Below are 12,539 nucleotides of genomic sequence, written 5' to 3' on the forward strand. Positions count from 1 at the left end.
CCCTTTTCGGAGGACCATTTCTCCCTTCCTCGTCGGCCCTGACCCTACTTTCCACTGGGGTTGGTTACCCAATCTCCGGTAGGGTTGCTCAGGTTTTCAGGGTCCACCCGTGTGATTAAGTCACACTTCTTGGAGGTGAGGATAGGAATTGAGTAGGAGTGGCTAGAGGTGTTATCATTGCGCATCACTACTCCTTTGAAAACATGCAAATACTGTCCGAAATTTTTTGTTCCATGTTTGACATTTACGGCTATAATCAGTGTGCATATCAGCATAGTATAAAAAAGAATTTGTGGTTAAACTGTGATATCAGTGTGTACTTTCGGTAAACTCAACCACGGTTCGTAGACTTACTACGGTTGCCTCTTCCGACTAACCAATGAACATTAAGCCCGAAATTACGTCACGAGAGTACAGTAATGTGAATCGTAACATTAATTGTTAATCGTCGTTTTTATGTCTTTGATGTGTGGAAAATAGTAAAGATAGTTATGAAATAAAGATGTCTAGTGGATTATATTACCTAATTATGGAAAACTGTTGATATATAGGCAGTTTGGTACTTAAAATATTAATCACCGGTTGTTAACGTTTATCCAATGTTAATGCAGGATTTACGTAAATCTAGGACTTCAATCTCCATTTTACACTGAAAATTTGTCGAATATACTAAATTTCCATCAATACTGGATTAATACACACTTTACACTACATGATTTATCATGTGATTTGTCATATGATTTGATCATAAAGTAAAATTTACATGTTTACACTGTGTGATTTGTCATATGATTTTGTCATAAGCACTGTCATGCGGCTCGTCATAGCTTGTCACAGGAGAATAGGACGGTACCTATTCCGCATGATAAAATCATATGATTTTCGGTAATAATACGGGTAACACCAACATATTTAAATATCCCGCCTTATTCTTATGTCAATTCAGCGACATTCCCTTACCAAGAGACAACATTCTTTATTATTTATTTATTTTTTGTTTGTTGCATTGATATTGAACCTATTATCTAATGTGTGCTATTGTATCGTATTTTTCTTTTATTATTTATTTAGTTTATTTTATTCTTAGTTTAGTGTTTTATAGTCTTCTTAGTCATACTTTTAGTATTAAAAGTTAGTTTCTTTATTAATTATTTTTAATTTGGTATAATATCAACACTAAATTTGATATACCCTGTCCACGATTTCTTCGTAAGAGCCACCTGCAAGCCCAAAGGCGTCTGATATTTTTCTTCTTACTGCTGTAATCTGTATGCAGTTGTTGCCGGCGTGTTATTAAAAGTTGGGAAGTCATTGCAATCAACGATTTATTTTCCATTATAATGGTTTAAAAATCTAATAGTTGATACCTATACTGTGTCTAATATCTCTATGACCATAAACAAAAAGAAAAATCAAGAAAACCTCACTCATTGTCACTCATATCATAAGTCATAACTTATCATGCAGTGTAAACACGATTTTTTAAAACATCATAGAAACGAGGAATCATAACAAATCTCATATGATATTGTCATATGATAAAATCATGTAATGTAAAGTCTACTTTATATTGAATGAATTACCGAATTACATAACTATTTTTTCCATTTTTTTAATATCTTTCCTTCACACTACAACCTGTGCCTGGCATTCTAAAATTTCATCAACATTATTATTACGTTAATACACAATGAAATTTTAAAGTTTTAACCTACCTTATAAAACGATACGAAGACAATAGGTACGATGTACAACTACAATAAATAACGTTTCTTCGATAATTCAAAATAAGTTTTTATAGAAAACAACACCAAAATTTCAAATACAGAAATATAAAGTAAACTGAGATATTTAAGAAACGATAAATAATAAAGCAAATAATAAACTGAAAGATTATTACCACGAACAAACTGTGATAATAAATTGGTTTTGTATTCTTGTGTACTGTGGTGACATAGCTCAAGCATCCCCACCCCAGTCGGAAGAGGCAACAAGTCTACGAACCGTGAAACTCAACCACTCAAGTGACTCAACCATCATGACTCAACCTCAACCGTCATGTCATACCCAAGGACACTAAACACAGATAACACAGACTCAACCGTTCTTGTGTCTGCTTGTGCCATGCCATACCCACACTTAACGTCATGCTTAACGTGTCTAGTAGCGCCGCAGCCATTATGAACGGCTGGGCCCATGCAACTCACTCTCCCCACCTGTCGTATTCCACACTTATCTGTGGGTGGTACATACTGTAGTAGTCAACACAACAACAACACGTGGTTAACACAAAAACATAGTCCACAGTCAAAGAAGCAAAGTGTTTACTGTTTGCTGCGATTTGCATGGAATATAGTTTATATAGACGCTTGTTTGTATTGTTTGATAACAAAATAATTGCAATGACTACCTTTATTGTTGTTCCCGAAAGCAAATTAACTTGTGACCAAATGCGGGAAGAATTTTGGAACCTTAGTTTGTTTGCACCTTTAGTTATGAATGTATATGATTGTATAGTGTGGTGCGCAATGCGTAATTTAATTAAAAATAGTGTATTCTGTAACATGTGCAATCTAAGTAAGACATTTGTTAAACGTACTGGCTGCATAGACCAATATATGTGGAAATGTAAAGGGTGTTCGAAGTCCACATCTATACGCCATGGATCGGTCTTTGCAGGAAGCCATCTGGCCATTTCCCAAATCATAATAATAATTTATGGATTTGCAAATGACTTCCCACAGAAACTAATCTGCAGAGAAGCATTGCTGCCTACCACGTCTAATACTGTTAGCGATTGGTTAAATTTGTGCCGTAGAGTTTGCACCAAATATTTTGAGCAACATCCCGTAGAACTAGGGGGATTCAATGAGAACGGAGAATCACTCACAGTGGAACTTAACGAATTCCAGTACAGGAAAGTGCAATGGGTTTTTGGGGGAGTAGAAAGAAATACTGGAAAAGTGTTGCTTACACCAGTGCAAGCACGGAACAAAGAGACCCTGTTGCCCATTATATCAAGGTATGTTAATATTACAAATATTTAGTCATATAATAAAGTAATATTCTTTTTAGAACTATTCTACCAGGAACAGTAATTGTTACTGATGGATGGGAAGCGTATAGAAACATTGATCTCCTGGGTGGAGGGGTGTATGAGCACCGAACTGTTCGTGAGAATAACTTCGTAAATCCACATGATAAAAGTACTCATACCCAAACCATTGAAAACGTTTGGATGCGTGCCAAGAAGAAGCTCAGTAGACGGTGTAGAACTTCCATAGATTCATTTCTATCGTACCTCCAAGAATTTATGTGGAGGGAACGGATGAAAAATAAAGACCAATTCGTGGAATTTTTAATATGTGTATCAGAACAATTTTTAGTTTAGTCAAATTTAAGTATAAGCTAGTGTATTCTTTTGTTTATTATTTTCGTATGTTAGTTTGTTCATTTAACTAAGTTAGTTTATTCTTATTGCTTTTGTTCTGAAAGTATGTTCAGTGTGCATGCTATTTTTGTTATTATTATGTTAATTACCCACAGTTCTCTACAACATATTCCTTTTGATGCTTCAACCACCAGATTGGCAGCTGTTATTAAAATAATTACACAAATTTTTCAAATTTAAAATTACAAGGTGTAAATCTTATATTTCTTTGGTGACAGCTTGTGGATTATTCTCATATACACACATCAAAATGGTCTAGGTGCACAAGAAATGAAAGTTGTTTACTTTCAAGAAGCAATATTTTCCTGTTAAAATTAAATTTGTTTATTATTAGTTGGACATATCTTATCTCAATTTACTATATAGGTTTGTGTTTGCTGATCTTAAAAAAAGGTAATTTTTTTAAGTTTATCTATTCAACTTAAAAGTATATTCAGTACAATTTTTGCTGCAGTGTGGTTAGAATTTGTTGTTATTGTGGTTTTAACTAAATTAATATGCACAGAAATCATCTTGATCGTGAAACACAGCTACAACCTATTGGTATAATACAGAGTGGTATGAATATCTGTGACATGGCAGAAGTGTGCATTCCACCAAAAGTACTGTAGGACAGTTATGGCAGCGTTTTCAAGAACCTGGTGATGTCAGAAAAGGGCACACTGGTCCAACAAGAGCAACACAACCAGTAAATGACAAGTTTGTTTTCCTTCAGGCATTAAGGAACCCCAATGTTACTGCTGCCTAGCTAAGAAGTAAGCTTCAAAACATTTATGGCATTAATGTTTCTGCTCAAACTGTCAGGAATAGGTTGCATTAGGGTAATCTTCACAGTAGATGTCCCATTAGAGTTTCAGTATTATCCTGTGGGAATTGCATAAGAAGATTAGAATGGGCTGAAGAACATCAAATTTGGCAAGAACAAGAATGGGCAAACATTCTTTTCACTCATGAATCCTGGTTTGGTTTATGACATGTTTCACAAAGATCGTGGCGAGCATCTGACAATGCACCTTGCTTGTAAACCATTCAAGAAGTTGACAGACATCAAGGAGGAATTTTGATGGTTAGAGCTGGATTTTCAAACTGATCTCGTTCATATTGAAGCATTTTTATTAGCATTAGAAGATTTTTAACAGCAAATAAATATCAAGATCATATTCTTGAACCTATTGTTAGTCCATATTCTGCACAATTCGGAGAAAACCGTGAGAACATTTTTAGAGCAGAACAATATTCAGGTATTGCCCTGGCCTGCTCAATCCCCTGACTTGAATCCCATTGAGCATGTTTGGAATATGCTAAAAAGATGTGTACAACAGCTAGGATTAGTGTTCCAGAAAGGGAAGAGCTGCTAAACTGTATGCAAAAGCAATGTTTTGTATGCAAAATTTTTATTTAATTATTTTTTTCAATTTTTTAATCCTTTTGTATACCACGACCGGTAGTGCTATTCACAATTTATTGTTAAGCAGCATCCAGATTTGTTGAATTTCAATATTTTCCAAATAAATTGTCCAATTACCATTTAATTATTCTTTGATTACTTTGTCCTCTCGGCGATTTTGATGTGCATAAATAATAACAAAAATAGTTTGTCTTCATTTTTTAACAAATTTATGAAAAGAAGAGAAATCATTCGATTTCTACCTTGCGAAATCGAATTCAAATTTTTACCACTGTGCTTTCTAAAACTTGCAAAGCAAACAGCTTGATAAATTACTCGGCAAGGGAATCTAAAATTGCATTCCACATGCCGTTCATCATGGTCATAATTCGTAGTGAATTCAATTTCTGGTACTCCAAACGGAGTAAAGAAATAAAACATAATGACGGTACTAGATTTTTGTTTCGATACAGAGCAGCGGCAAGCCGCTTATACGTATTTCGACCTCTTTAGGTCTCCTCAGAGCGGTATAGCCACTACCCTGAATCGAAACAAAATCTATTCCCGTCGTAGACAGTAGTTATCAAAATAATTATATACTGCTAGTCTAGCTGAAATCAATTTTCCTTGTAACAGCACCCTAATCTCAAGAGAAAATAGTATTAGTGCTAGAACTGTACAAAATATTAAAAAAAAACAAGTACCATTGCTACAAATCCCAAAAACTCAGGAAATTTTCCTTGCTGATTATGAACGACTGTAGGTGTTTTTTGGATGGAACGCACTAATCGTGACGAAGATTTCATGAAAAAAATCTTGTTTACAGATGAGTCGTCTTTTTCTTTAACTGGCCATCACAATCCATCTGTTACCGTAGGGCACTCTACAGAAAATAGGCACATAAGTGTTCCTTACAAAATACAATAAGTACCGTCAAAAAGTCAACGTCTGGGCTGGTATTTTAGGTGACAACGTAATTGGCCCTTTTTTCATTGGAGGTACTTTGTGTCGTCGTAAATACCTAGATCTCCTGAGAAATAATATAATTCGAGCATTACCTATTAATATGGATGAAATTTGGTTGCAGCAAGACGGACCATCTCGCTCTCCTGATCTTACACCTTTGGACTTTTTCGTATGGGATTATGTGAAGCAACAAATTTACCGACATGAACATGAACGTGCCGGCAATTTAAACGAATTACGTGAAAGAACCATTCAGGTCTTTCAAAGCATAACACCCGAAATGTTATCGAACACTCGAAGGCAATTATACAATAGATTGGGCTTTGATGTTTCTGTTTTTATTTTTAATTGATATATTATGTCATCTTACCATGATTTTGAATTTTAAATGTAAGAGTAAGATATAATTGACATTATAGCAATATTATCATAAATATGTAAACCTTTCACTTGCAACTAACTTATGCCATCTTAGCAGAGAAAATGTATTAGTATAATCACTGGACAGGATTATCGAGAGGGTTGTAGGCAGTCTCTTAAAAACCTGAAAGTTCTCACACAGTGCTTGTCTCATGTTTATCAAAATATAGATCTAGAATAACATACTTTGTGATGTCCTCTCGTGGGAGTCACTATCCGGGTAGCTTTTAGACAGTCAGAGACAGAGTTCAAAATAAAAATAAAACTTTATTGTCTTCCTTAAATTAAATTGACAAAAATCTTATGTACATATTTACAATTTGGTTTAGTCTTCTCAGTACCTGGCCTATTTATTCAAATTAAGTTTGACCTTGTCATATGAAATTAGTCTTATCGGCAAGCGAGTGTGTATTTGAAATTTTACGGGAACGTTGTATCGATTTAATAACAGCGGACGATAGGTACAAAGAAAGGAAAGGAACTCAACACGTCCCTTAAGTGATTCGGGTTAATAGGACACTCCTCGACAGTCTCAACACGACTGCTTCAGAGTACGGGTAGTGAAGAGCTCAACACGCTCTTCGAGTAACGGCGGTATGGGACGGAACAACTTGTGAACTCAACACGTCCACAAGCCGGAGTAGGGAAGAAAAGAATCTTCAGTCAAAACCTGTCGATTCTGTCTCTATGAGGAAATGTTGCGGTTTATATAGCGGAGCTTGGTAATTAGTTTTGCCCTTTCTACTGTCGATACATTCCTACTTCATGGGTTGGTTCGCGCGCACGCTGGTTTAACGGTGATGGCTTGGACTCATCGTTACAACTTATCAAACTAGAAATTGTGATGCTCTTATGCCAGATTTCAATTGACTTGAAATGTCTAGCAGCGGAACCAGGTACCTTGAAATAAAATTTTATAACTGTATCCACTACCTGTCAATATTCTTGATTTGAATCAATTTAAGAGAGTAGTTAGAATATATCTTCTTGCAGGTGCCTTCTATTCATTTGAGGAGTACCTCAGGTCAAATTTTAATTTTGTCCTATTTTTATATTTGAATAAAGTGCGAGAGGAACTAGAAAAATATACTAACAATAAAGTATATTAACAACTTCGCTGTCCCAATGGTAACATACGAGAATAGATTGATATTAAACTAGCCTTTGATACATGGCGCTACTTGATCCGAATTGGTTTCGGTGTTGACATTTGCCATTCATGACATGACGTCTGTCAAAATTTTAAGTTTTAAAAGCTTTAAAAAATTTGGTTTTTACAGCCGTCAAAACCAAGCAAATTTTGTGTTTTCGGAGAAATGGAAAAAGTTGAGTATCGTTTGGTGATTAAGTTCCTCCACAAAAAGAATAAAACGAATGTGCAAATCAAAGCCGACCTGGACGAAGTTTATGGTGAGGTTGCACCTTCGTTAGCAACAGTAAAATTTTGGAAAGCTGAATTTGTTCGTGGTCGTACGAGTGTTTTTGATGATGAGCGTCCCGGGAGGCCAAATGAAGTCACCTTGCCGGAAATGATCAACAAAGTCCATGACATGATTAAGGCAGATCGTCGAATTAAGCTCCGCGAGTTAATAGAGGTCCTAAACATTTCCTACGAACGCGTAGACAACATCATTCCAACAATCGATCAAATGCAAAAACTTGTGATCACTTCGGAGACGCATTTGGCAATGATACGGCGCGATCCGAAGAATATTTTTCGCCGATTTATCACCGTTGATGAAACCTGGGTGCATTATTACACACCGGAAACCAAAGAACAGTCGAAAGAGTGGCGCAAACGCGGCGAAGGGTCGCAGAAGAAGGCAGAGTGAACATTCGGCCGGCAAAGTGATGGCGACTGTTTTCTAGGATGCGAAGGGCATCATCCACACATCGACTACTTGTAAAAAGGAAAAACAATCAATGGTGAGTACAACAAAGCATTATTGGATCGATACGATGCCGAATTGCGCCGAATACGCCCCAGTTTGTAACGCAAAACAGTGCTCTTTCACCAAGACAATGCACCGGCTTACCAATCGGCCGTCGCCATAGCAAAATTACACAAATTGGTCTATGAATTGGTTGAACACCTACTGTATTCCCCAGATATTGCCGCCAGCGATTTTTTCCTGTTTCCAAACCTAAAAAAAGGGCTCGGAGGACGCCGTTTCGCAACAAAAGATGAAGTCGTCGATGAAACATCGGCCTATTTTGAAGAGCTCGAGCAAAAGTACTATTCGGATGGGATAAAAAAATTGGTACATCGTCTTACTAAGTGTATCGAGCTAAAAGGGGACTAGTTGAGAAATAAATCGATTTAATTCCAAAAAACTTGTTTTTTCTATCAAAGGCTAGTTTTATATTAATCCACCCTCGTATACCTGGAGTCTATTTTAATATTATCTAGGCATCCTTGAATCACATTTGATTCATGGACATATATATTAGGGACACATTTAGTTTCTTTGAATCATATCGCTTCTTGGCATGTTAAGTTTGCTGACTTTTTGTCATTTACTTCTTCTTTTTTCGATACTCACATTTTTGCTATAACAAAATCCATTTATCATAAATATCGGTTAGATGGACCAGCGGCAGAGTATATGTTTGCTTTTATAATGGCTTCTTTAAAAAAAGATAAGTACTGTAGGCCATAATCTGGAAGGTATCGAATCTCTTATGTTTAAAATTACCTTTCTTAATGAAGTTGTTATGCACCTTCTTGTCATCTATAATCCAAAGATTTCTTTTACTATATCAAATCAATATGTGAATTTACTGAAAAATGTAGCAGTGAAGCAAAAATTTAATCATTTGTAGAGATTTTAATTTTAACGATTTAAAATGGCCAGTTCAAACTCCTCTTATTGGAGATAATCCCAATGTTCCATTTTACAATTTATTTTTTCAAACTAATCTTTAACACAACGTATTATCAAAGAATATAGCCGCTTAGAATATAGAAAAGAATATACAGTATACTCCCTTAATAACGAACACGGTTATTACGAGGTTTCGCTTATAACGAGGTATATTAGATGTCACGTGAAATTCCTATTGAACTATAACCCTTTATAGCGAGGTAAATTTGCTTATAACGAGAGAAAATAAGATTGAAAAACGTGTTTTTTACGTTTTGGCCCGGCCGTAGCTATAAATAAATACCCTTTTTAACTGCGGGCCGCCCGCAATAAACTTCTTACAATTTATGATTCTTAGTCGGAAATGTAAAATTTATGATTCACAAGTGTATTGGGTTGACCATTCACACCTAATAATATGGGTCCTAATAGACAAGATGTGGAAAGTGTTTTAAAGGTTGTCAGAAACTTTATCCAAGGACAAAACGCAAATGAAGAAGCATAAAACTGTTTCACATCTTTAGAAAATATAATAGATAGAATACTGGACAATTTAAAGCAGTCAAAAATGACAAAATAACTTTATACGCTTTATACATATTTACAGAATACAGATTTTTGTTTTAACGTATATCATTGACAGTAAGAGTAAACAACTCTTTTTTGTTTTAATGCATTTCATTGACAATAAAAGTAAACAATTTTGTTTTAAAAACGCCATTCAAACAATATTTATTAGCATCTTATATTGCTCCGAATGGCTTCACTATAGAAAGTTAATGTTTTAGAAAACTACATATTCATACGTATGCACAATATTATTGTTGTTGGATATAACGAGATCCGCTTATAACGAGGTAATTAGTCTGCCATTTCAGTTCTCGTTATAGAGGGAGTCTACTGTAGAAGCGTCTATATTCTTTGGTATTATCAAAGAATATAGACGCTTAATATTCTTTGGTATTATTGATATTGTCAAGGTTATACAGCTTCAGTTTTAAACTTATATGATCCAATCATCAATGACTTGTCTGAAAAGTTTAAAACATTTTATGTTTGTGAACGAGACATATGTGTAAACGAATCTCTTTTATTCTGGGAAGGGAATTTATCCTGAAAACAATATATAGCAACGAAACTAGCTAGATTTGACATGAAGTTATTCATTTTGAGTGAAAGCCAATCTCGATACGTACAAAATATTATTTTATATACAGGAAAGGACAAAAACTATGGTTCGAACTACTCACATGAAAAACAATCATCAAAAATTATTTGTGAGTTAACACATGATTTACTGAATAAAGGGTATATAATTTACTTAGATAATGTCTATACTTCAATTCATTTGGCTGAACTCTTGTGTCAAAATACAGACATTGTTGGAACAATGAGAATAAACGGAGTCGGAATTCCCAGTGAAATAAAATCAAAAAAATTGGAAAAAAATTAACATATCGTAAGATTCAAAGGCAAACTTATGGTTTTAAAACCTAACATTGTCCTGGATTATAATAAGAAAATGGGCGGCGTAGATTTGGGAGATGGAATTATGGTGGCCTACACGGCTGCTCGTAATAGGATAAAAGTTTTATAAAAAAACTTTTTCTATGAGAAACAAAAAGGATAAAGGTCATTTAGATCGATTACACTTTTTGATAGAGTGTGTAGAGATATCAGTTGATAACAATATTGTGAACACCCACCCAAAGTCATCAACAAGCAGCTCTACACCTAAACCATCGCGCTTAGTGGAAAGACATTTTCCAGAGCAAATGAAAAACGATACAGGAAAAACTGAATCCAGGAAATGCCGAGTTTGTTACAAAAAAGATGCTAGAAAAGAATTTACTTACTGCTGTCCAGATTGTAGTGTAGCATTATGTATCAACAATTGTTTTAAAATATATCACACGGAAATTGAGTTTTGAATTTTTAGTTTTTTTATATTTTTACTGTGTATCTAAATCATATACGAGTAATAATTATATTAATTATACTTGCCTGTAAATATAATAAAATTTATTGCTGGTATCTGGCATATTTTTGTATTTATTTGACATTTTGTTTTTTCCATTGTATTTCATAAATATAAATAAACGATAAAGTATATATATTTCATAGTTTTTAATCTATTTTAAGTACATATAAAAAAAAAGTAATTTTTAAATGATGTTCTTTGGGCGTGACGTATTGACACGTCCTAGTGCAAGAGTACGCGCTCGTTACATGTTGCGTAATTAGAAAGGGAAATCCCCGGTTAACAGGTTAAAGAGGTATTAGGTTTTTTAAAGACTACTGTATCTCCTGGATCAGAAAATATTTCACCAGTATTATATCATAATTGTGCAGATAGTTTAGCGGCTCCAATAGCATATGTACTAACCAAATCTATTTGAACAAATTCAATCCCAACTTCTTGGAAATATGGTACGGTAACACTGACATGAGTGGCTCAGAGGCAAAGGTGACTAACCCACAAAGTGGAGTTTTTGTGATAAAAAAATGTAACACTTTTTTTTTAAGGAAAAGCTAATGTTTAAAATAACATTTACAAGAAAATATATTCCTAGAGAAATTTGTGTGTTAAGCTATGTTTAGGCACATCTGCCATAAAGAAAACTAAAACAAGTAAATTGTCCAGAACAAAAATTAAGATAAACAGAAAACAAATCTCCAACTTATTAGCTCAAAACTTATTCTAGTGCGTATTTTTAATTTTCATATATATTTGCTTCTTCTAAGCCCTCATCTAATGCATCGGCACTATCTTTCAATCCAGAATAAAAGCTGTGGAACTCAGGCGGAATAAACTTAAGTAAGACCATTAAATCCTTTTTCTTTTCTTTTGTTACTGCTCTCCCATTTGGATACAGAACATATAGGTTGAACATTACAGTAGATGATGATCGGCGGCCTTTGATTTTCTTGCTTAAATCAACCTCATGAAACAAACCCATGTCCTGTGCTGTATATTTTACATACATTTTTTTTGGTTCGTTTTTAAGATACCTTATCTGTTGAATTTTAAGTCATTCAAAGTTTTCGCCAATTATAGTAACTTTTCTATTTGCTATCTTATTCTCAAGGGACTTTCTCCAAAAAAACTCTAGTGAGTTCATTCTTTTGACCTGGAATTTTGGATTTCTTTTTTTGGTCATTGAATTATGGAAACCCAATCATCGAGATCAAAAATTCGATCATAGTTTTTTCTCTCCTTTTCAATCAACCCAAAATCTTGATCGCATGTATTAAAACTATGTCCGGATACAAAAAATCTTTGTTCTATAACTTGAGTGACGATTTACACTTTTGAATGTAATTGCTTAACATTAAAGCCAGCTTTATATTCCGATTCTGGCCTCCACAAGCATCGCTATACAAAATCAGATATTCGGTTGGGTCAGATAAGTGCGCCTCAAGATGGTTTAATAAGCATGAAGCTATCTCC

The 12,539-nt window shown here is 34.5% G+C and overlaps 1 protein-coding gene across 1 annotated transcript; it reads left to right on the top strand.

Annotated features, from left to right (window-relative positions):
- Positions 1–2,171: 2,171 nt before the first annotated feature.
- On the top strand, positions 2,172–4,983 carry LOC140434976 (uncharacterized). Its single transcript, XM_072523626.1, has 2 exons — positions 2,172–3,022; positions 3,076–4,983. Exons 1-2 carry the CDS (start codon positions 2,346–2,348, stop codon positions 3,389–3,391), a joined length of 993 nt encoding a protein of 330 aa, XP_072379727.1. The 5' UTR covers positions 2,172–2,345; the 3' UTR covers positions 3,392–4,983.
- The last annotated feature ends 7,556 nt before the right edge of the window (positions 4,984–12,539 follow it).

This window comes from Diabrotica undecimpunctata, chromosome 2 (assembly GCF_040954645.1).
Source record: "Diabrotica undecimpunctata isolate CICGRU chromosome 2, icDiaUnde3, whole genome shotgun sequence".
NCBI lineage: Eukaryota > Metazoa > Arthropoda > Insecta > Coleoptera > Chrysomelidae > Diabrotica > Diabrotica undecimpunctata.